The following is a 25,655-nucleotide window of genomic DNA, read 5'->3' as shown; positions in this document are numbered from 1 at the left end:
AGTTATGTTTAAAACCTATGTATGTCTTTAGTTTAAAAAACACACATCCAACCTCCGTGGGGACGCGCATGTGTTTGCACGTGCTTTGCAAGGTCTGCGAGACTGATGGCAACAGCTTTCGACAGTGCATTCCCGGAGAGTGGGAATGAGACAGGATAGAGAAAAACAGGGTGACTTCTACTCATAAACTTCTCTGGTTTGACGTTTTTCAATGACCATGTGGTATAGCTGCCATCGTTTTAACAATACCACTTTTCAAATAATGATGCAATTCACTAAAGTTCAGGAACTGTTTCTAAATACAGCAAAGGGTGGGGGGGACTACTTTGTATATGATTACTCGACAATGGGATAAAGTTCCAAAAAAACAGCATTTCCAGCTCAGCTCTTCAATCTAGCAATAAGCTCAGATGGAGAAGCAAAACAGAACAATTAGACACAACAGTGTTTGTTGAGGTCTTTCCCCTCCTCCCCCGCATGACTTGTACAAATTTTTTTGAAAAATCAGTTGCTCTTGGATTTACTTATATAGTATTAGAAGGAAAAATAACAGAAAGAATAGCATGAGTTTTTCTTAGTTTAGATTTTTTGTTAAATAAAATTATGTGAAGACACCTTTATTTTCCTTTACTTGCCAAAAAACAAACCTTTTGTTGTCCTTGCCAGAGCTCACATAGCAAAGATGGTTTCCTAAAGCCACACAGATGACAGGAAGGAGAAGGGACAGGTAGGCCGGTGATGTGCAGGCAGGATTACCCCCAGCTAACAGCACAGACCTCACTTGGGTGGCTGAGAGAGGGGGGTGCAGGTGGACAGACCCCGTCCCCGGAAGGGGAGGCAGGTGTGAGGGAGTGACCCCCGCCCCCAGCCCCTGCAGCCAGCCTCCAGGGTGAGCTGGGAAAGTCTGTGAATAAATGCCCTCACTTGGAGCTACATTGATTCTTTCTTCACACTAATGGCTCAGATGGGGAACAACCAAAAGATGACTAAAATATGAGTCAAATGTTTTCAAATCCAATTATTCCAGTGAAGCAGGAATGCAGGCACGCAGAGAGCAGGCTGTTAGGGGTTCTAAGCAGTACTTGCGAAACCTGAAGAAACTCACTCTCCTTAATGACTGCCCCTTTCAATCTAAGTCATTTTGATGGTCTGGGGACAATCCACCTTTATTCCTAGTGACACCCTCTGATCAGCTATGAACTGCAGGACAGAAAGCTCCCCTCTGGGCTTGTGCACTTTGCCCATCCTGATTGGACCTCCTTCTCCCCTGCGGTCTCTCTGGCATGTCTTCAATTATCCCCCAGGGTGTCAGGAAATTCTAAAACTAGCCTCCAAGGTGGTGTCTTGGTAATTTTGAAAACCAACTTTCCGTTGAATACGAAAAGCTCACATTAAGGAGAGGTAAGGCTGGGGAAAGGCAGGGGAGGAGAGGCATGTCATCAGATGGACCCGCAGGGCACACAGCCCCCAGAAGGCTAAACTGTAGCAACTGCAGTGGAAGAAACCCCGGCGTGTGCTCTGACCCCCAGGAGGCACCGCCCGGGCCCTCTGGACAGACATGCAGGCGGTTTCCCTGACATCTGCCCCTGCCCCCTTTCTTCTGCTAATTGCTCCGTTTTACATTCTTTCCCCCAAATGTGAGCTCCCTATTTTGCTATTCAGTTCCTCCAAAAGCTTTTTTGGTGAGGAGACGCTGAGATGGGTGTTTTCAAATGGCCTGAGGTCCTTTTCAGAAAAGAAAGCCTCTTACCACAATTGTTGGAACAGGACACGTGCCAAGGATAATCAGACGTTACCCCACCCCTGTGCTATCAGGGCTCTGTCTTTGTTCCCACCCCAGACTCCTCCGCCGGCCTCAGCGGTCATGAAGGAGAAGAGGCGACACCAGTGTCCAGCCCCAGCAAAGGTGAGGCCCTCCCTGCCACGGACCAGTGCTCGGGCAGAGCCCAGAGCCTGCCTCTGCCACGCCGGGCACTCGACCCCACGCCGTGCTCTCTGAATGGATTCACCTACCTGTGAGCGTGATAAATTCTTTTTTTGAACATTTTATGTTGTGGTAAAATAAACATAACATAAAACTTACCATTTTGACCATTTTGAAGTACAGAGCGCAGAGGCAGTCAGTCCACTCGCGTGGCTGTGCCATCATCAGCATGGTCCATCCTCACAGGGTCTACGCTTATCTTCCCGAACGAAAACGCTGTCCCCATGAGGCAGGGACTCCCCGTGCCCCCTCCCCTCCCCGGCCCCTGGCAACCACCACTCCACTTTCTGTCTCTATGAATCGACCACGCTAGGCACCTCATATAAGTAGAATCATATATTTGCCCTTTGGTGACTGGCTTATCTCACTTAACATAACGTCCTCAAGGTTCACCCATGTTGTGACATGTGCCAGGATTTCCCCCCTTTTTAAGGCCGAATAACATTCCATTCTATGGCTATAACCACGTTTTGTTTACCCATTCATCTGTTGATGGATGTTTGGGTTGTTCATATCCTTAACTTAATCCTACAATTTAAGACGTGCAGACAATCCTGATACAATTTGATTTATTGAGCATTTACCGAGGGTAACTTCACTGTGCTAGGAATTGTGGGAGGTACAAAAGTGAATCCAACACGGTACCTGCTCTGAAAGAACTTATGCTATATTAGGAAAGCAGAAGATAAAGAAGTGGTCCTGACTGGAATGGTTCAGTTGGTGAGGCGTCACCCCACAAAGCAAAAGGTCACCGGTTCGATTCCCAGTCAGGACACATGCCTGGGTTGTGGGTTCAGTCCCGGGTCAGGACATGGACCAGAGGTGTCTGAGTGATGTTTTTCTCTTGCATCAATGTTTCTCTCCCCCTCTTTCTCCCTCCCTTGCCCTCTCTCTAAAAATAAATATTTTTTAAGAAAGAAAGTGAAAGTAACTAGCATTTGCTAATCTCTGTATTTGCTAATCGCCTCGCCCAATCACCACATGTGTTGCTCACAACCACCTTGTGAGGTGGACGATATAATATCTACATTAGAGTGAAAAAAGTGAAGACTCAGCGACCTTAAGTAACCAGCTCCAAAGTGGTGAGACAGATTCAGACCCACATCCGCACTAGACACGCTGCTTCTTTTGGTGTAACAAACCCAGGGTGGGGAGGGGGGAAGCTACAGGAAGGTCGGGGGGAAGAGAAGAGACGAGCACCCTCCTGAGGGAAGAGGCTCATTGCAGACACAGGTCTTGTGGGTCAGGAAAGCTTATGTTCGACAGAGATGAGGGAGTAAAGGAAACCGCTTGAGCAGAGCAGAGGGGGACGCAGGACATCTTGGTGCTACTGAGGGACCAGCACAGTTGTCGAACATACGGCTAGAAAGCAGAGGGGGCAAAACCTGGGCCACGATGAAGTGCTGCTGGCTCCACAAGTCTGAACCCACCTTGTCAACAATGGCGCACCATTGCGGGTCTTCTAAGACGAGACGTAGTCGTAGCTGTGCTTTGAGAGGGCCGTCATGGCAATAATGTATAACCAAGGTGGAGGGGCTGTAGTTCAAAGTTAGAAAAGCCAAAGAGATCACTGGCATTAGCAGATGAGACACAATTAGCCAAGTGGAAAAGAGGATAAAGACGTGAGCCATGTCTTGGAGGCGGGGATGATGACAGCCGGCCACCGCTGCATTGTAAACAGCGTGACCCTACCTCCTGGTTGCCTGAGACACCTGTTTCCTGGCATAATTACCAACAGCATCCTCTCCTCTCCAAAGGGTCCAAGTCTGGACAGTCAAGTGAGTGATCATACGAAGGATGAGGAATAGGAAAAAAGATTCAAAGGTGACTCTAAAACACTTTGAGCCTGAACTGATAAAGAAGGTGGTGCCACCTTTAGAAACACAGAAAGGAGAGCAGGTTTTTAGGAAGGTGATGAGTTTGGATCCGGACATGCTGCGTTTGCTGCTGAGGCGAGGCTTTACTTGAGGGAGAGGAGCACCTTGCCCGTGGATTTGCGCTGCACCACGTGACGGAAAGCATCATTGACCTAAAAAAAAACAACCCAAAATGTGTTGGAAGATTTGCATACATGCATATTCCAGGAAACATTTGTTACTGGTTCAGTTCTTAAAATAGCTCAAGTATTAAGATGTGTCTTCGACGAACTGTTTATAGTTAAATATACAATACTAACAAAATGACTCGCCACAAACTCAAAGGACAATAACATTTAAGAATAACCCAACCTCAGAATTTATCTGTCTAAACTATCATTTTCAATGGTGTCAGGTAAATGACCACAGGCAAGAAGTTCCCGGGCCTGTCCATATTCCATTGTAATATCTGTGTGTTCTGGCTTTTCAAAGAATGGAGCCACTAGCAGAAGGGCCAGTCACTGAAAATTTTACAGTGATTATCTTTTTATTAAAATTGTCCTAGTTCCAGTGTAACTGAAATTGCAACCTGTCTCAAATTTGTTTTTCGAAGTACAAGTTATAAAACATAATTAAAAAGCAGCCCCGGTCATCAAGGCAGTGTGACACTGATAAAGGAACAGACAGATAGATCAATGGAACCGATTAGTGAGCCGAGCCCCAAAACAGGCCCACACAGGCGCAGTCCGCAGATCTCCTGACAAAGGAGCCAAAGCGCTTCAATGAAGAAAGGATAGTCTTTTCAAGAAATAGCGTGGGAACCACGGCACATCCACATGCAAAAAAAAATGAATCAAGACGTGGTCCTTACATCCTTCGCAAATATTAACTCAGATAAAGTGTAAACGTCAAAACAGGCTGTGGTGGCAGGGGACCAAGCCAACCTTGGTGTTCACCCCAGGGAAGGCACCTGTAAACTAGTGAATATGCACCATGGACGGCTACGCAGCGGTGGAAACCAGGAACTGGATGCAGGACCAGAGACGCAGGGGGATTCTTAAAAGATAATGCTGTGTGGGAAATTCAGAAACAGAGGAAGATCGACAGCACAACCCTCTGCTGTTACTCGTTTATGTAACTTGGGAGGAAAAAGTGTGGGGAGTGAGGATACAGGGAGTAAGTACATACAGACATCCACAGATATGCAGACATAAAAGCAAAAGATGGGCCTTGCAAAGATGAAAATGTGCTTTGAAATGAGAAATGCGATTAAACAATCCTTTCCACTTGAAATCCTCCCCAAAAGCCTAAGAAACATAAATAAATAAAAAGCAGAGAAACAGATCAATTGTGGCAAGCTGTCTGCAGCTGGTGTCAAAAACATGTGTCTTTCAGGGCTTTGTGGCTTTCAGAGCCCTTTCCAATCTACACAATTTAGATGTCTTCCAAGGAGGTGGAAGAGGTCTCAGACAGATGTTTGAAACACCCATGCCCGCCCTGTCAATCACTCAAAGACACATTTCCAGGTGACTCACAGCTGCATCACTCTCCCTGTCATCTGGAAGTCACTTGTTCCCAAAGATCTGTCATAGCCCCACAACCAAAATACTTGGGGAAACAAGCATAATTTGAGATATTGATACTTTTTTTAATCTGGCATCCTAGAGAAATGAGGAATCTCCTATAAATAAATGTTAACATAAAAAGAAAATTGTTACTTCAGATGTTAATGCATATTTTTAACCATTCCGCACAGAAATCTTTATAAAAATGCAGCACATAATTATCTGACATCCTTAAACAATAATATTGCGGAAAAGCATAACCTTTTTGTTCCGTGACTTGGGAATCTCATCATTTTGAATACCCATGATTTTACCTCCTGTTTTTGACATTCTGTCACTTCTCTCTAGGTCTACCTGCCACTTCTAAAAATAACTCAGCTCTGTCCCTTTCCATCCTGTGGTTTCTATCTGGGCTGGGAAAACAGACCGCCAGTGGCGGTAAGGACTGGATGCTTAGTAAGAGTGGCAGAGCTCCGGCTGAGAGACTAAGAAGCAAGGTACAGGGCTTTGGACCCGTCTTCTGACAGCTGGTTCAGAGAGATGCTTTGGGGACGTTGCCCTCCTGTCTTGTACAATTGTACAGGCTGCATCTCAGAGAGGGAGGCCCCCCACACGGATGCCCAGTCAGACACACGGGCTGTGCCCCGAGCCCTGGTTGTCTGTCTTGCAGTGGATGAAGCCTTAATTACACTTGTCTCTTGAGATATGCACCCGGGACTTGGGGGCAGGGTAAGGATATTGCTTTTGTTTTCGGTTCTGCTGTTGGAATTTTTAATGAGCTCATCCAACAGGAGTAATCAGAGTAATCTATAGTTCCCTCAATAAACTGTGCCGATTCACGCTTCCCACTAGAAACCAGCTCTCCCCCCCTCATAGCGCTGTCCTGAGATCTTTCCAACTAAGAGATGACTTCCTGAAGTCTTGCTTTTTAATGATTGGCATACTGGATGTACCCACTGAACGTCTGATGAATAAAATAAACTCGTGAATGAATGAATATATCTGGGACTGAGTGGAGTTGTGTTTAAAGGTAAAAACATTTAATTACTGATGCACTGCTACAGTCGAATTATATTCATCGTATCGCTCTGATGCAAGTTGATCTGAATCTGCTTTGAAAAGTCAATCAACGCAGCTCACCAAAAAAAGATACAGATGGCAAACGTGAATATGAAAAGATACTCAAAATCATTATTCATTAGAGAAATGCAAATTAAACTCATGATCTGATACTACTCCATACCTATTAGAATGGCTATAATTAAAGAAAGCAACTGACAACAATAAATTCTGGCAGATGCGCAGTAATGAAAACGCTCATACATTGTTGGTGGGAATGCAAAATAAGACAGTTACTTTGATCAACACTTTGATAGTTATTATACGTTAAGCATAGAGTGGCAAATCAGTACAAACAAAATCCTGGAGTGTTCAAACAGACAGTGATGCTGGAGCACCCGTTTTTAATTGAGAACACACGGACACGCAGGGCAGAAAACCTACGCGCCATGGGACTTCGGCAGGCACGCAACAGGAATGGCCTGGTCTTCAAAATCTGGGGCTGCGGAGGTGGCGGCAGAATCGCTTCTCAGTAGCTGAGGCCTAGAGAGCGAGCGGCTGACGCAGTCAAGCTTGCCCCTTCTAACATTCCACTGGTTATGTGTGGGATTCCACACAGGCCTCTGTACACTGTAACTCCTGTCTGATGATGTCACCTAGCCATCACTGGAAACTGGTGGAGGCGGCCGGGGGTGGGGGGGAACCCTGCTCTGCAAGTAAAGTCAAATAAATGTGTATATTTAAGAAGAAAAAGTTAAACATACACTTAGCATATGACCCAGAGATCCCAGTCCTAAAATCTGAAACAAAACAAAACATGTCTCTACAAGACTCAAACATGAATGTTTATAGGAGATTGACTTAAGAACTACCAAAAACTGAAAATAATCAAATATCCTATTAACTGATAAGGAAACAAGTTGCGGTACATCCATAAAATGAAATACTATTAGGCAATAAAAAGAATAAACTACTGACATATGCAACAATATGGATGAACCTCAGAACCACTATGCAAAGCTGAAGAGGACAGACTCAAAAGGCTACCAACTGTGTGATTCCATTTATATGGCAATCTGCAAAAGGCGAAATTATGGGGCAAGAAAGCAGGTCCGTGGTTGCCCGGGACGGTGTGATCGGGGAAGGGGGTGACCAGGAAGGGGCACAAGGACACTTGGAGTGATGGAAAATTCTGTATTGTGGTTGTAGTGGGGTGGTTCCAGGACTATCACTCAGCGAATTTCACTCTATGGAAATTATACCTCCCCAAACCAGACTGTTAGAAAGCCATGTATTATTAAACACAAAAATAAACAAATTTTCAAAGTTCAACGTCCACCCAGCTTCCTTAGGAAATAGAGCCTAATCGGAACGTATGCCCTAATGCTTCCTGGCCATCCAGGGAGACCTGGGGGGGGGGGGGCGTTGAAGTGGGTTGAGCAGAAAGGAGAGGAACTACGCGGTGTGCGTGACTGATCCTGAACCGGTCATAGCTTCAGGGGACACGCACTGGTTGCTGTTCACAGGGGACCTCTCCAGAGAGGCCAGAGGGACCCACGGCACGTCCCAGCACTTCGTCAGGAGGAGGGAAAGCAGCCGTACTACCTCCCGTCTCCCATCTGTCAAAGCGTGCCCCGTGAACGCCCCCACACTTCTGGGCTGCCTTGCAGTTTGCTGAGAAGCCAGCGCTTCAGCAGGCTTTTCAGCTCAGGCCTCTGCACCAGAGCCTCAGCGGCTCCCACCCTGAGAGGCACAGGGAAGCTGTGCCTGAGATCAGTCCTCCCCTGGGGACAGCATGTGACGGTCAAGGGCGTTGGGGACTGGGGAGCACGGCCGCAGGGATCACTGGTGTGAGCCATCACTGCAAACATGTGACAAGAAGATGAGCTCGGGGCAGGTGGGACTGGCAGATACCGGGAGGCTCCCAAACTGAGTCTGGAATGATGGGCTCAAATTAATAAACCGTCTAAACTAAAAGGGTAATTTAATTCTCAAGACTATTCCACAGACACACTCAGGAAACTTCAATTGAACAATTTCTGTCCATTAAATCTGTTCAGGTAGTGATCTCGGCCGACCTTTATATGATAAACGAGTTCAGATCTGCGAGGTTTAAGTACCGCGTCAGGCTGAGATGCAGGTGGGAGGCCCCCTGCACAAAGCAGACGTGGCATGTCTGACAAATCCCATCCTCTGAACAGATCGCTGGGCTAATTCATGATCATGGCACAGATGTAACCCTTCAGAAAACAATAAACTCTGATTAACATTCAAAATCTAAAGATGGTCTCTCAAAGCCAGCCCTTTGAAATGTCAGTGCAAAATTGTTACAGTTCAGGGGAACCGAAAAACTCAACTCCACATAATGGCTATAGATTTCACTTTAAAACGTATAGTAAGTGTTTATCTATATGCTTTTAGATGTATTATCTTATTAAATTCCTCACACCGCCCCCGCCCCCAGTAGGTGGAGTATATTCCTGTTCCCATTACAGACAAGGAAATAAGGCACAAAGATGTCCATACTCTCAACCCGTTACTCACCAGGATACGAGTCCCTCCCAGAACCTGGGGACTCTGAGGTGCACACAGCACAGGCCCTGCCTGCAGGGAGCTGATGCTCCATGGGAATAGCAGGCATCAAACAAGTAACTCCAAGCAGGTGAGGGAGAAGCACAGAGCACTATGGGAGTTCACACCCCGTGCCTACTAAAAGGCCAAGGTATGCGGTCATATTCATATCAACTGTCAAGGTCAAATCTGTGAGTCCATGTGTTCAGAGGAAAATAAAAGCTAGGGGGCACCAGTATGTCTGGTACAATATAGATGGGGGGTGGGGCGGGGAGAGAAAGAACGAGAGACAGAGACAATCAATGGATGGTGTGTGAATGAGGAACTTGAAACTGTTAGGGAACAGGGCCTCAGAGCGCCAGATGGTCATAGGAAGGTCCGTAGAGTGGGAAGAACTAGAAAAGTCCTACATGCAGAGCACTCACAGGAAAGCTGAGCTGAGGTTCGCAATTAGACAATTAATTCACACGTAAGAGGACAGAGGACTTCCGTGTGGGGAATCAGGCGGGGGTGGCAGCTAGCGCACGCCCATGGAGAGACCAGGCAGCTCCCACCAACGGGGGCCTCCATGCTGCGCTGGCCCGGGCTGTTCCTCCTCTACCGGCAGGGGCACCTGAGCCTCGGGGAGAGCAAACCTCGGTTTCCAAGGCCTGTGATAGAAGCCACCAGCTGGAAGGGGACCCAGCCGTTCTCTAAACTGGTGCATTTCAAGTCTTCACCTACAAAATCTTTTCTTCAAAGAAAAGTATAAACCAAAAAGTAAAAACGTGCAGCCACCTCAGCCCCAGCAGAGAGGGTGTCCCAGGGCCCAGGCAGCTCAGGCCTACACCCGCCCACCCCCAAATCCTGAAGCGTGGCTCCCAAAGCGTAGCCTGAAAGCCACTGATACTGTCCTGGGCCTCCATTTTCCAGACGTGTGGACTGACGCGCAGAACGGCGAGGAAACCTCTACAAAGGTGCCCAGAGAGGGGCCAAAGCTGGAAATGGATTCCAACCAGTTTCCTGATGGCTAGTCAGGTTCTCTTTCTCCCCCTGAACGACACCTTCTTGACTGACACCCAAAATGATGAGAAAGTAAACCGTGTTTATGAAGAATGTGCGTGACGACAGGGAAAAGCAGACGACTGGAAGACAGGTGAGCAGGAAGTCTGGCCTGACAGCGTGGGCTCCGCTGAGCTAATCTGCATGTGAACAAAACATCGCCTCCATCCAGGGCTGACTGGAGTTACCCAAACAGTTTTTTGAACGTTCAAATAAATTAAGCCCCCACAAAAAGAGAAAAAAAGACTTCACAGTGAATGCCTAACAGATTCACGTTTACAACAATTTTGCATATGCATGCACAGAATTACACTTTGGAGGAAGTTTAAGCCACATTAATGGGACTGTAGGGGAATGTTAAAAGGGGGTGAATAGCCAACAAAATTAACTACAGTGACTAATGGATGAATTATAGGCTTCTGATGCCAGGCATGATTTAGTGTTTTGTTCACAGAGCTCCAGCTTAGATCATCTGGTTGTACTTTAGTGTCTGTATTCTAAAAGCAAAGGTCGAGTTAAGGCTTTCCTTCTTAGACTCGTGTGCTGTGGAGTTCAGAGTTCACATCGACATGGGTAAATTATTTCCTAAAGTATCCTCACTTCCCTCTATTTGAGACACCATCAACCTCCACCGCCCACTGTGTGGCCTTCACAGATCCTGCCGCCCAGGTGGCTCCCGAGGCTCAGACAGTCTGACCCAGAGAACTGGGAGACATCCTGTGCCCCTCAGCCTGTGACACCATTCTGTGTGGCATTTTCAGCTTTTCAGTCCATAAAAGGAGGCTTTACAGTATCTAAACAGAAGCTGTTTGGTAGCTTGACCCAGATCGCTCCCTGGCTTCATCCACCTCATATTCCATAAGAGCATCTCACCTCCTCCAGCTTAAAAACGGCTCCCAAGTGTGGCTGGATGCGTCCTTCCTGGCAGTACTGGAGAGCCGAGGACAGGCTCTGGGAGAAGACCGGAAAGTTGCGGTCTTGGTATCGGCCCCAGTACACACCCATGGCAGAGATGTTCTTCAGGAGCAGAAGGTTGGCCGGCACGGAAGCAATGGTTCCTCCAGCAAAACCCACCACCACGATCCTGCCTTCCCAGGCGAGGCTGAGGGGATGAACAGAAGGGAAAGCCGTCTAAAAAGCAATGTACGCTCACATCCATTAGGATAGCAACTATTTAAAAGGAACAGAAGAGAATATAAAAGACACGTTGGCAAGGATGTCGAGAAACAGGAACCCTCAGGCACTGTGGGCAGAATTGTAAAATGGTGCTCCCGCCATGGAAAACAGTATAAAGGTTCCTCAGAAAAACTGAAAGTAGAACCACCATGGGATCCAGCAATCCCACTTCCTGGTCTACATCCCAAAGAATGGAAAGCAGGGTCTTGAAGAGATATTTGCAAGCCCATGTTTACATCAGCACTTTCGATGATAACCTAGAGGTGTGAGCAACCCAGGTGTCCTACGCTGATGAAGGCATTAACATGCCTTTATATGTGGCATCTAACGTACTCAAACCAATAGAAACAGAAAGGAGAGTGGGGCTGCAGGGGGCGGGGGCGAGAAACGGGGAGGAGTTGTTTAATGAGGGCAGAGTTTTAGATTTGCAAGGTGGGAAAGTCCTGGAGATGTTTCACAACAATGTGCAACATTGTGCATATACTTAATGCTACTGAACGGCACACTTAAAGTGGTCAGTATAGCACATTTACATTATTAACCTTTTATCACGGTAAAAAATGAAGAATGAATAAAAAAGCAAGGTACATTAATTCATAAAGACGAAAGGTAAAACAGACATTGCCGGGGGTAGGGCATGTGGAAAGGGACACTTATTGTTTAATGGGCTCAGCGATTTTGTTGGAGGCTACACAGCATTGTGAGTATACTTCATGCCCCTGAATTGTACCCTTACGAATGGTAAAAATGATAAAAAGTAGGTTATGTATATCTCACCACAATTTTTTAAAAAAGAAATACGCATTAAACCTCCAGGTCGGAATTCCTCTTGACTTTGCAAACCAGCAGGGGTGACCCATCTTGTACCACTTTGGATTCTTCAATAGGAAAATATAAACATAAGGCTTAAGCAAGACAGTAGGGAGCCAGAGGAAGTAGCCAGTTTTACAAGTGAACCCACTTTAGAGTCAAGACTGTCTATTTAACTGTTCTACTCTTTGGTGGAAGAAAACTTGGTATAAGCAAGTGTCATCCCATACGCGGTACTCAGAGACAACTCAGTGTGAAGCTCCTGAACTTAGGAACTGAGGAAGCGGGAATAAGACAGGCACTTGAATGAAGCATCATTTGCTTTTCACAGACACTTACCTTAGGATGCCTTTAAGCTATGTGCTTCTCTAGAGAGTTCTGAACAATCAACAAAAATTCATGCACGTTTCCTGCAGCCCATTATGAGAAGAACCCTACAGCACATGCTAAGCGAGGAGCTATAAAAATAAAATTTGTAAACATCTTTGATATGAAATATGTGTATGCTGGTTCAAGGTTTTTGCTTTTCTTCTTTAGAAAGGAAACCAGAAGCTGTTGTCAAAATACTACTACCCAGAAGGCAAGCGAAGGGTGAGGACTAGCCACCCTCCGTCCTGGCTCTCCTTTTGGTCAAGCGCACTCCCTCCTTTGCTTCTTCTCTGAGCGCCGCCCAGGGCACCCTGGCTGATGCTCAGGGGCTACAGCGCCAGCTGGGTGCCCCCTGTGGGCAAGCTGCTCTCTTTGCTTCCACTTCTTTTGCTTTAAACTGAGATGACCCATAAAATGGCACTTGTCAGGATGACATGAGACATGAAACCCATATTAAAAGCAACCCAGTGTCCCTAGGTGAAAACAGAACTAGCATGAGGGTAGAGACAACAGTCCCACTCAACCTCCAGTGACCTCTTTCTTATTATTTTTAATTTTTTTAAAAATTTGTTTTAGAGAGAGGGGAAAAGAGGGAGAAAGAGAGAAAGAGAAACATTCATCAGTTGCCTCTCACATGCCCTCAACTGGGGACCAGGTACGTGCCCCGACAGGGAATCAAACCGGCAATCTTTTGGTCCTCAGGCCAGTGCTCAATCCGCTGAGCCACACTAGCCAGGGCAGATCTCTTTTCTTAAATAAAACAATTCAAAGACATACCTACCCTGCTGGCTACTTCACAAATCAGGAAGATCAAAAGAGAGTGCACATTTAACATCCGAACAATGATCTCCTCAAGAATTACCCACACCAAGTACATAAAATAGTTAGTGGGGGCTGGCACAGCTGAGCCGAACACATGTATAATTTCTAAAGCAGTTGATGTTGCCAACTAGAGAGTCTACAGTCATTTCTTGGATATTTTCCCGTTGGATATTTTGTTGTTGCTATATTTAAGCATTTCCTGATTTCCCCTCTGCTTCTAGTTCTTTCCACGCCCCCACTCAGCTGTTCTCATCGGTGCCAATGCGTGCAGGAGAAGTGAGCAACAAAGATGAGAGAAGCAAGGCCAGGAGGAAGGCACAGGTCTGAGGAGGTTCCAGCAGAGGCCCGGGTCCACCCACTCTGCTGCGAAGACCCCGTCACGCACCTGTGGAGAGCCTCCAGGAAGACGTCTCCGCCCACGGTGTCGATGGCCACGTCCACGCCGCCGCTGCCCACCAGTTTCCTCACTGCCTCCCTCAGGCTGCCCTGACTGTAGTTCACGCTGGACTGCGCACCCCTCTGCACGGCCAGCTTGCACTTCTCGTCACTTCCGGCAGCAGCTATCACCTGCAGAGAGAACACAGAGCTTCTGAGGTTCTAGAATATGTACTGGGGTGGCGGGTGGGGCGGGGGGGCTCATGCCACCCACCTGACCTGTACCTGAAGGGTGCAAATCAAGGAACCCAATGTGACCTCGCTGACCTAGCATCAGCCTCAACCCAGCAGGTCAGGTCCAGCCCACAGCGCTGCTGTACTGGTCCCTCCACGCCCCACGGGCCGCAGGATCCACGTTTCCAAGGATCTCGGAACCCCAGTGGGTCAGCTAGGAGGTGGTTCAGGAGACACTTGGTAGGTCTTCTCCACATGCAAATTAAAGCCATTTACTGAGACTCCACAATGAGTGAAGTACTAAGGACACAAGCTAAATCCATAGCTTTGCGTCCAGAAAGCAAGATAGAGCGGTGGGATGGAGAACTACAGAGGGTTCCAGAAGTGCAAACAAGAACATCCAACCTAAATCTAGATGATCAGGAAAAGCTGCCCAGGGGGTTAAAACATGATCCAATGGAAAGATCTTAAGGTCACACAGATCTAAGTTCCAATCCTGGGCCCTGCTACTAACCAGCTAAGTTACCTAAGCCAAATTACTTAGCAAGAACTAACACTTACATAGTAATTACCACGGGCCAGGCAGTAGTCTAGATGCTTTCTACTGAATATACATTGATAGCTCAATGATATACCGACTATCATTATCCCCATTTTAGAGATAAAGAAACTGAGGCAAAAGAACTTAACTTGCCCAAAGTCATCCAGCTAGTGTAAGGCAGAACTGAAAAATCCAGGTAATCTGTCTCCAGAGTTCATGCTTTCACCTCTCCATCCTGCCTGTCTACTTCTCTAAGCATCAGTTACCTCATCCATATAATAAGATTTATTTTAAGAATTCAGTGGAATACTGCTATATGAAAAGCACTTGCAAAACAAACTGTTAGATAAACTGAACCTGTTGTTACACATATGCAGTCATGCATTCTATGTAAACCTCTAAAGAACATTACAGGGAGGTATAAATACTTCCATTCTATAAATGGAGACATAGACTCAAAGAAGGTTAACCCACGATCATCCAGGTAGCAGGCGGTAGAATATGTATCCAAACCCAATGCTGCCTGACTCCAAGGCCCACGCCTTTCCACTTCCCCAACCGGGACGGAAACCTATCCCTCGGACGTGGCACAGGTGGCATCCGTAGCTGCAGGGCATACTGTGAGCAGGTCTGGGGTGAGGAAGTCTCCAGAAAAGTTCCCAGTGCTCAAGCCTGACCTAGAGGGGCCTCGTCACTGTGTAGCGCCCAACAGCCCAAGCACCTTGGCCCCGAAGCGACATTCGGAATTTGTCCTCAAACACCCCGGAACATCCATGTCCTTAAGAGATTCCCAACTCACCCACAACTATGTGCAACTGAAAGCTACTTTCAAATAGCGGCCGTCACTGAGGGCAACCAGCACACAGCACCACAGTGGGCGATGCCTGAGGCGGGCCAGGCACCTGCCTGCAAGCCCTGAACTCTCTCTAGGTCCCGGTGAGACCTGCCACCCGTCGCTTTCTCTCTTGGTGTCTCCTTTCTTTATGTGCCAAATAGGGAGAACAAGCCCCTTACATGACCCTCCTCCCGGGGTCTGGTGAGGGTCAAAGATCACATGACAGCTGTGGAGGAACAGTGAAAGCGACATAAAAGGCCGTTGCTGTACCTGGGAGGTGTTATCAAAATAGCCTGTTCCAAGGAGATCGCATGACGACGTTATTTTTATTTGTGCTTGCTTTTGCCTAAAACCAGTATTGCTGCTAAAGAAAATACAGCTTAGATCAATTTTCACATCGGAATCAAAGTGCATTTTTCTCTCTACTTAACCTCCTGTAATTACGTGAAATGAATGGGACAATTTCATCTTCCTAGAAACGTTAAATAGTCAATGGTTCTAGACAATGAGAACGAAGCTGGGTCTCCCTGCTGAGAGAGGAGCTAAAAGCTCTTGTGTTTGACATGAAACGTGTTGAGATTCCACGAACAGCCTCCTGGTACCTAAGATTGCTTTCAGAGCGCAGTCCTTCCCAAAGGAACTCCCATGTGCAAAGGAGAGAGGCCGCCTGCAGGAATTCCAGACCAATCCAATTATCTCCCAGCCTCCTACCCTGACACCTTCTGGATCCCCAGACTGCATGCTCCGTGGGAACCTCACACTCAGCAACATCCAAAACTGAACTCCCCATGTCCTCCCACGTTCTCAATGCCAATGAACGGCAAAGCCACAAGTTAACCTAGTTTGCTCCTTCCCACTCGATGTCTACTAGTAACAGGGTCCCTTTCTAAGAGATTCTTACTGACGTGCCCTCTAACAGCCACCTGGCATGTGTACTTCAGTATTCCCACTACAACCTGATAAGGAAAACATTATTTCACCAATGAGGAAACTGAAGCGACTAAGCTAAAGGGCGAGCTAGAATTTGATCCTAAGGGAGGCTACCTTCAAAGCTCTTGCTCCGCGCTCCTCTATCAGAATGCTCTTTAGTGACCAAATTCTCAATTTTCTTTGACTTTAAGTGTCTCTCCTGCCCGGGTTCAAGTATCACCACCTGTGGCTAGGATTGCTCCAAGAGTCTGTCCTACTGCCCACCTTTGGACCGCCCCTGACCTTGCCCATCCCTCACCCCTACTGCTACCAAAATGACCTTTGCAAATTCAAAGATAGTCATGCCGCTTCCCTACTTAACACCCTCATGAGTTTCGAATAAATGCTCCACTTCTCCAGCGCCCCTGATCATACCTCTGCCCAGCTCTCTCGAGTCCTTCTCCACCGTTGCCCACACAGACCCCCTGCTCCACAGATGCTGTTGGCAATTCCCCAGGTGCATCACGTTAGTTCCTATTTCTCTGTCTTCTAATAGGTCCTCCCACCACTGAAATGGCCTTCACATCCCTTCTTCCTCTATTCAACTGCTACCAGTCCTTCAAAATCTCAGCCTGGATGTTCACCTTCTCCAAGAAACCCCTCCTTCTCTGAAACCCACTTTCTTTCATTTGTTTATTCGTTCATTCAAGGAATAGTAATTGAGTGCCTCCTGTGGTCTAGGCATCATGCCAGGCACGGGACGGCAGTGACGAACCAAACAGGCACTGTCCCTGCCTTCCTGGGGATTCCAGTCCAGTGGGAGGGAGACACAAATCTAATAATGACACGAGCAAAGGACTAAGCATGCACGGAGGTGTGGGAGGTGTGCACTATGAATGAGCAGGAGAGGATGCCTGACGCCGTGCACAAAGAGTGGGAGGAGGGGAGAAACATCTCTTGAGGGACAAAGAATACTTCCCTAAAAAGTGGCATCTGCATTTCAATTGGCAAGGAGTGGGGGACAGGGCACAGCATCATAGGGGGAGGGAACAGCATCTGCGGAAGCTGTGACTAAGTCTGACCTTACAGGTTCCAGTAACTAGAGGGACCAGTGATTTACTCCTAGGTCCCCTCGCTAGTCCACCAGCAAGGAGACAGGGACTTGCCCATAGCTTTTAGTAAGTGAATAAACATGGTCCATCCTTGAAGGCCACGTTTTGTGGTATAATCTGTCTGAGGGCAGAATCCCGCACGCACATACCTTGGCCTGAAGAATGTTTGTTGCCACATCTATCACTGCAAGGCCCGTCGCTCCAGCCGCTGCTGTCACTAAAACGGTCTCTCTGTGTCGCAAAGAGAGAAATGAACGTTGCTTCAGAAACCAGAAGTCATCCAGCAATGTGATCTCATGAACAGTGACACCAGGACATTTTAAAGCAAGAAGAGAACTCAGAGACTGTTTCCTCAAACGCCTTATGGACATCCATTCTCCCAGCTTCAGGTGGCTACGCTGGGGCTAACTGGGTCCATTTTGAGAACTTCCCAGGAAAAAATATTCCTTAATATTTCTAGGTAGCCTCTTCCTTCGAGCTACCACTCAATTTCTGCTTCAGAAGCTCTGTCCTAAATCATCCTCACACTCAACACTGCCCGATTTTAGAGGGTGGCAATCACGTAACGGCCACTGCTCAACGAAACCCATCTCTCTGGGCGATTCTGGGGCTCTCTGGAAACAGCAGGAGGCAACAGATAGGCCCACCCCAGGTGACGTGGGGAACTTCAGCACCTCTGAGTTTAAAATACCCCAGTTAGGTCCACCCAAGCAAGCCGCACAGAAACAAAGACCACAGGCCTTCCTTAAAATCCGGGGGAAGCGAGTTTAAGTAAGTCAGCTTTTTACCCGTCAAGGTTTTCTTGGAGGAGCTATCGAGAATGGTCAGGTTTCAGAAGGATATTTCTCCAAATTCATACTGGCCACATTCACAATCAACCATTCTCTCACAGACTCAAGGATAGCCTCACTGTCACCAGACCCCAGTCTCAGGCCACTACTCCCTTTGGCCCTTCCTTAGACTGAACATGAGCCGAAGGTCAGGCAAGGGAAAGGAAGGGGCAAGGCCTTGGCACTTCCGATATCAGAGAAGCGTCCTATCTACACAGTCCTTACCCAGGTTGGGTACGTGCCCGATGCTCCAGGGCCATGATAGCAGTGCCGTAAGATACAGGCAGGACAGCAGCTTCTTGGAGGGGAACCCCTTCTGGAATCTTCCAGAGTAACTATAAAGAGATATCAGTGACTAAGGGATTGAGCACATGCACCTGTTCATAAAGGCTGCTCAGTGAATATTATGATTTGATTGAATGATGGGCTTGCAAAGGGAAACACAGGTCAGGACCCACGCCTAGTAGAAGTTAAGACCCAGCAACCTGTGGCCGAGTTCAAGACTTGGCTGAGTCAGTCTTCAGAAATCCTAAGGTTGCACCTGCTCAGGAAGGAACCAACGAACTTAGGGAGAATGGAACACTGGCCACTGTATTATATAATGGGTGAACTAGATGTTATGTAAATTTTACTGCAATAAAACTGCGGGGGGGGGGGGGGGAATATATGTACTGTTATCCACTAGGGGGCGCCGGTCACATCCTGCACAAAAAGACCTGGGCTCCATTCCCAGGCCTCTCTCACAAGTTTCATGTGTGGGAGAGAAACCCATGACATCCAGCTCAATGCCTCAAACCAGTTTCTCTACCCAAACTACCTAGCTGTGATCCAACTGGACAGCCAGCCAGTTGCTCCAGGACTCAGAAAACACAATGTTTCTTCATTAAACCAATCCACACAAAGTTCTGTGCAAAGGTTGTTACCCCGATATAGAAAAGGGGCTTAGCATTTGAAAGAAAGAAGTGGTTGGCTGAGGAACAAGATATGACCAAATGAAAACAAAGAAAAAGGGGCGAGGGGGCGGGCTGGAGAATGAGGAATGAGGGATGGGTGGAAATTAAAGAAATATTGGAAGGTAGGGATACCTTCTGGTCAGTGACACATTCTTCAGCCATACTACTAAAGGCACTCACGCCGATTACTCGATCTCCCTGAAGGGAAAATAGTATTAAGGGTAGGTTCCAATGCATCTCTGTTTCTGATTTCATTAAGACCCATCCCCCACCCCCAGGTTTGCCCCAGTGATCTATTGAGAGCTGCTTTTCAGTAAATAACGCAATCTTTTTCTCTATACCCCCACTAGGCTGCCAAGCCAATCTGAGCACAGTTTGGACAATAATATGGGTATCAATTAGAAAATCAATTCAGATGTGAATTAGAATCCCAGTGTTAACTGCTTTCACAAGAGGCTGAAACTTGGGAATTTTCTATCCTCTTAGCAACTAAAGACCTCTTAGCAACTAAAGAGGTGCTGCCTTTTATTCGTAATGAAAGTTAAATGAAGCCAGGCACTTCTACTGCCTTCCTTCCCCCAGTTCAGAATCTGTCTCTTCCCCCTCCCTCTCAGTTTCCCGTTGGTGTCTGCCGGCAAAGGCCAGGAGGCACCAAGACCCTTTGGCCTCAAATGATCTAGCACATTTCTCACAGCTACACACACGTGGACCCCTGGCCTTCACGTTTACCTCTTTAACTGTGCTGACATCTGCGCCTGTCTCCAATACTGTCCCAGAAAACTCCATTCCTGAAACAAATTGTTTCAAGGTTAGGTTGTCTGTGAAGCCCAGCACTGCGGAGGTGAGGAAATCCAGATCCACCGGCCATCCTACCAGTTTTCTGAAACCGCAATGATTAAGTGCCTCCCATCCACCTAGGGAGGAGGGGTAAGGGTATGTACTCAGCCCTGGCTGGTGTGGCTCAGTGGATTGAGTGCCAGCCTACAAACCAAAAGGTCGCCAGTTTGGTTCCCAGTGTAGAGCACATGCCTAGCTTGCAGGCCAGGTCCCCAGTAGGAGGCTGCAAGCTACGCATGTGCAGGAGATGCGACCGTGTGTTGATGCTTCTCTCCCTTTCTCCCTTCCTTCCCCTCTCTAAAAGATAAATCAATAAAATCTTTTTAAAAAATTAAAAAAGAAAAGAATTCGTACCCAATGCTCAGGAAAGTGACCTTAAGATTTCCATGATCACGACCTGAAAAGCTAGAGCAGCCCCATTCTTACCATGACACGAATGGGATTTTAAGAATGGGCAACAGCACAGAGGACCACAGGTGTACAAGCACTGCTGCCCCGAGCACCGGGGGCTGGGCTCCCAGAGCGCCCCAGGTGCCATGCTCATCATCCTGTGTTTATCTGTGGCCACGTCCTCTCTTCCGGACTGTGAGTTCCTCAGGACGTGAGCTGTATTTATTTATCCAGTAATTGGCTCAAATGGATGAACTGGAGTTGTCTGCCCTTTCCTCTTCCGCCTCCAAAAGTTCTGAATTTAATGATCGTGCACTCCCACTTGAGCTGCCAGAGGAATAACTCAATTGAGTATGACATCTTCCCCTACCCAGCATTTCAGCAAAACAAACAGGGAAATGCTTCTGACTGTTGAGACACAACCAAACGGCCTAAGGCCAAAACACAGCAACAGTATTATATCCTTAATAATACATATCTGTATAGAATGTACATGTTCCATATACATGCTGAGCTATAAGTACACCTGATGAAATAAATTTCAACAGCAAAAATCAGTTATTTGTCCACATATTAGGATCTAAATGTAATCAGACTGGGCATAATGAAGGTCAGACAGTGGGCTGCTAAAAACATAAAAACTCTTTTTCTTCTTTCTGATCCTTAGATATTAGGTTTCTTTGGGAATGTGCTTGTGAAGACTAAGAGTTTCAGCTGCAGACAGATGGTTGTGATCCTTAAGGGCAAAAAGAAAATTGAGGCAATGTCAAGGAATAAAAGGAAGTAACTAGAACGCATAATGACTGGGATCACAACTCTGATGAACGTAATGATATGTGAACATTCACTTGTTCATCTATTCTTTTGTAAAGTATTTATTGAGCATCTACTATAAGCCAGTTACAATACTAACCTGGGGGATAGCATGAGGGTAAGGCAGTCATAGAAATGTTCTTCCCGGGCCACACAATCAGTGCTCCTCCCTAGTGGTGCGGCCGGAGCGTCCGCGATGTCCCTGACCGTGGGCAAGCGCCGCCAGGGTAGAGTCTGAGGTGAAGCCCATGGTTCTGGACATTGTGCTGCCTTCTCCCGCAGCTGCCACTTGGCCCCCCTCATACTCACCAGGTGTGAAAGGAACGTGGAGCCTTTCCTGGTACTGACCACGGCAAACCAAAATATCAGCAAAGTTCACTCCACAGAAATGGACATCCACTCTGACCTGTAAACGAAATAAACCAGAGCGGTACATGTCCATGGAGACAATTCAATTATACCAGAATATTTACTGAGTACCTACTATACTGAGCTAAGGTACTGAACTAAGTCCCAGGGTACAAGCATGAGGCAAAATGGACAAGTTTCCTGCCCTTGTGGAGCAAAAAGTATGGTCAAGAAACAGATATTAACCAAATAATTGTGAGGATTTATGTGTTAAATTACAACTCCTACACGAGATGTTAAAAATAAAAATAGAAATGCCATGAAAGCATATAATGGAGGGACTTGACCTTTTGGGGAATCAGGTGGAATCTTTGAGAAAGTAACACTTGAACCAAGAACAGCTGAGAGTTAACTAATCAGAACAGGGGGAGAAGCGCGGCATTGCCAAAGGCAATGGCATGTGCAAAGGCCCTGCGGGGGACAAAAGAAAAACCAGCAAACCTAGAGCACAAATTGGAGAAACAGATGGGGTTAGAGAGAAGGGCCCACACCATCCTAGGGTCTGTGGGCTTTATCGAGCAACTTAGTCTTCGTAGCAGGAGTAATGGGAAGCCACGGAAGGATTTTTAAGCAGGAGAGTAACATGATCGGCTGTCTTGGGAATGAGAAATCATCCTGGAGGCCAGTCCTGGATCGCCAGCTTCTGTTTTGTGACAACGCTAAAGCAGAGGCAGGCCTGCAGCAGCCTAGCCAGCAGTTTCTCCAGACGTTGCCAGCCAGTCCTTCTCACTGCGGTCCCAGACCACCAGCATTGGTATCACCTGGGGACTTGTTAAAATTTCAGATTCTCAGCCACCCTGCCCCCCACTACGAAGTCAGAGACTCTGGGGACAATGCCCAGCAAACTGCTCTAACAAGCCCCAGGTGACTGTGAGGCAGGCTAAAGTTAAGAGCCTTACTGCCATAGGCCAACCCATCTGGACAGGGCTGGGAGCCACAGGAAAGGAAGGCTGAGAGACAGGATAGGTAACATTCGTTTATTTGTTTCGATTGCCATTGCAGCACAGAGGGAGCCATATTGGGGAGACTTTTTTTTAATTGACAAATTACATTCATTCAACAATGTTTTAAGCATGCCAGGCACGATTCCAGACTATGGGGATTTATTTAATGGTGGGTAAACTCACATAGTCCCAGCCCTCATGAGCTAATCCCTTACAAGGCAGTGTCTGGGCAAATAACAGAAAAAAGGAGTCCAGCCTTCAGCCTGCGCACATTGCATACATAACACGTTAGTTGTTAACGTGTGCAGCAACACGCAGGATCTCAAGGCACTCCACCTTAGTTCAAGGATGATTGAAGGTTGAGCATCTCTGAGCACCTGGGCCCCAGGAAGCCAAATGGCTGCCATCACGTAGTCACATAAATAATCCATTTAGCCACAGGGTCCCTGTTGGTGGCATTTCACATTGCCCTCTCTCACCAGTGGTCCCCTAGACTGAGGCTAACTGCCTGCTGCACCTTGTCAGAGGTTCTCGTTGGCCATGCCAGCTGACCTGTGTCACCAGCATGCTTAACGGCAGAAGACCAAAGTGACTTCCACATTTCACTGGAAGTGTCCGCATCCCTAAATCCCAAATTACTGCAGGAGAGCGTAGGAGAGCACAAGGCACGTATGCCAACGGAAACACAGGCCCTCGCTGGGCTGGTTCGGGCTGCTTTGGAGGAGGAGGGGAGGAGGATAATTAGGTGCTGACACCTGGGGAAGCAAAGGCAAAGGATAAGGTCCACTAATCCGTGTTACAGCAATAACTTGCAGATGATTATGCAAAATTCTGTGCAAATCAGAATTCTCTGTTTCTAAGGCAACAGCTCTGGGGCCTTCAGAAAGAGGCCTCCATTTGTGGTGTTGGAGAACAATCTTTCTTTAGCCCTTTTGACTTTTTCGTGAACCCTGAAGGGGCCCATGTAGCCCACAACGAAGTTGTGCTCTGGAGTCCCGTTCGCCCCCTAGCTGAGCGCTTGGGAACTCCATCCAGGGTGGAACCTATGGTGGGTGTGCAGCGGTCGAGGGGAAAGTGAAAGGGTGTCAAGAGGTCCCGGGGATAGGCCAGTCGCTCTACCTCGTGGGGCAGGACAGGGCGAGGGACGACCTCCTCCATGACCAGGGGTTGCTTCAATGCGGCGCACCGCGCAGCGCGGTAGTGGCGGCTGCCGCCCGACCAGACGCTCCTGCAACACGAGGCGGAGACTGGGTTACTTGGGGCAACTCACGCGGCTGCGCTTTCGGGCTCAGGAAGAGTCAGGATCGCACCTGCAGAGCCCCATCCGAGAGACACACCGTGCCCAAAAAGCCGCGGCCATGACCTCGCGCAGTGAGGCACGAGAGAGGCGGGGTCCCAGCGGCGCAGGAAGAGCCCACTGCGCCAGCCCCGCCCCTGCCGTGCCCCGCAGAGCGGAAGAGGGACTGGCCGCTCCTCCAGGGGCAAAACGCGACCCAGGCTGGAGGCTGCCGCAGCCGGGATTGCGCCCAGGGCCAGCCCACCCGCAGGGTGCGCCAGACAGACTCCGGGGTGCCCGTCCCTTTGTCCCCCAGGTTGGACGTGGAGCCCGCTGGAAGGAAAGAAAACGTGTAAAAGAAAATCGACTACCCGAGATTACCCATTTGTTGGCATTTTTGTAGCAAGTTTGGGACACTTTTAAAACCACACTTGGCGGTTGAATAGTGGTTCTTGGGTCCTGTGCATGTGTGAAATCCTAAGTACATGGGTAAAAGTTTTAAAGTCTGCATTCGGCATCTAATTAAACTCTTGTTACCAAATTTTTGCACTTACAAGACCATTTACGTTAAAACTATGCAGTTACTAGTAACCCAAGGTGGAATGCTCCTACACATATCCAAATATTTCCAATTAAAGTCATAATATTTCCAATGAAAGCCCTAGGTGTTTTCATAGTTCCCAAGCCTGTCCATGCCTGGCACATGTGGATGCCGAATAATAGTTGATTCAGTGAAAACAATTCCTAGGTGAAGAGGTACACTCTGGAAAATCTGAAAACATAACAATATAATCCATGAAATATTATAAAACTGGGTGGATCACTGTTACAGCAGTAACCAGATTGTGGTAGTTAACTAGACAGGCATGAGCAAGGACGATGGGCCAGGCACAGAAGGTCACCAGCGGAGAGCCCTGGGCAAAACCCCCAAGGTTAACCTTTCCTCCCCTAGTATATTGGGGGGCAGGCGGCTTCAGCCCTTCCCTGACCTTTCCTCCCCTGACATGTGTCACTAGTCACGCAGCAGACCGCTTGGAGGAGGAACAAGGCGCTGCAGAGTGGCCTCGTGTGACTCCCATGCGGGCCCTTGCACGGCCACTTCCTTAAGCACTAGCCCTAGAGATAACATCTAGGACTCAGTTGTGTCTCAGCTCCAGGCCCAGTAGTGCAGCAACACCAGACAAGGGACGCCATGGTGGACACCAGGACCAGCAGCTCTGATTAATGACCACTTGCCCTGGTGCCAACCAATCAGTGGACGCCACAGCCCTGAAAGGTCACATCTGGAAAGCTGATGAATATGCTATTGGATCCTCCCCTGGGACCTCCCCTAAAATCCCCACTCTTAAAGCCTTTAGGACAGAAGGCTCAGAGCACCCTCCCGCCCCCCTCTGCTCCCCTTTTCCACCCCCTCGTTCCCCCCAAGAGCATTACCTTTATCTTTCTCTTTCTCCTAAGCTCCGAAGGCCCTTCTTTGGCCTCTGTAACTCGTTCCTGAGCCCGTTTCTTCTAGAGCTCACTTCTTCTATCTCTGTGACTGTCTAAATAAACTTTCTCTTATAGTTTGAATCTTGACTCTGAATTCTTTCTTTGCCAGAACTCGAGTGCCCGGGTTGCTGAACTGAGGTTTGGTCTGACTCCACTTGTCTAAAGTCCTTGCCATTTTTGTTGTGTCACCAACAAAATATTTAGATACTGGCAATATGAGAGAAGTACATGTTATCCTGGGAAGTATGTTTCATTTGACAGGTACTTTTAAAGGCAGCATGATATCTTTCAAAGACATCTGGTCAGAGGATAACCTCTCAGGTTCAAGCCCAGGTCTACCACCTATTGGTGTGACTTTGGCATTGACACTTGATGACTGTGTGCCCCAGTTTCCTCCTCCATAAAGTGAAAGCAAAGTGCTGGGCAGGATAATCCCCAAGTTGCTAAAGACCATTTC

At 47.7% G+C, this 25,655-nt stretch overlaps 1 protein-coding gene across 1 annotated transcript; it reads right to left on the bottom strand.

The window, feature by feature from the left end:
• Positions 1-2,542: 2,542 nt before the first annotated feature.
• LOC129081895 (quinone oxidoreductase-like protein 2) lies at positions 2,543-23,805 on the bottom strand. Its single transcript, XM_054587551.1, has 10 exons — positions 23,745-23,805; positions 23,554-23,662; positions 21,392-21,488; positions 19,772-19,830; positions 19,175-19,240; positions 18,315-18,424; positions 17,409-17,490; positions 13,639-13,820; positions 10,950-11,178; positions 2,543-4,013 (listed from the first exon to the last, which is right to left on the bottom strand). Exons 1-10 carry the CDS (start codon positions 23,792-23,794, stop codon positions 3,945-3,947), a joined length of 1,053 nt encoding a protein of 350 aa, XP_054443526.1. The 5' UTR covers positions 23,795-23,805; the 3' UTR covers positions 2,543-3,944.
• Positions 23,806-25,655: the final 1,850 nt, after the last annotated feature.

Source organism: Pteronotus mesoamericanus, unplaced genomic scaffold (assembly GCF_021234165.1).
Source record: "Pteronotus mesoamericanus isolate MK-2021 breed Mesoamerican mustached bat unplaced genomic scaffold, CSHL_Meso_final scaffold_1186, whole genome shotgun sequence".
Classification (NCBI taxonomy): domain Eukaryota; kingdom Metazoa; phylum Chordata; class Mammalia; order Chiroptera; family Mormoopidae; genus Pteronotus; species Pteronotus mesoamericanus.
The sequence above is the reverse complement of the archived record's forward strand: the minus strand, read 5'-3'. Positions and strand labels throughout refer to the sequence as shown.

What these genes read in the sequence shown, in the direction of transcription:
- LOC129081895 (XM_054587551.1), bottom strand. Translation starts at nt 23,794, where the DNA reads ATGGCCGCGGCTTTTTGGGCACGGTGTGTCTCTCGGATGGGGCTCTGC. An exon ending in ATGTCAGCACAGTTAAAGAG is followed by an intron (nt 19,241 to 19,771) that starts GTAAACGTGAAG and finishes TTTTCCCTTCAG; the next exon opens with GGAGATCGAGTAATCGGCGT. An exon ending in CAAACATTCTTCAGGCCAAG is followed by an intron (nt 13,821 to 17,408) that starts GTATGTGCGTGC and finishes TTCTCTCTGCAG; the next exon opens with GTGATAGCTGCTGCCGGAAG.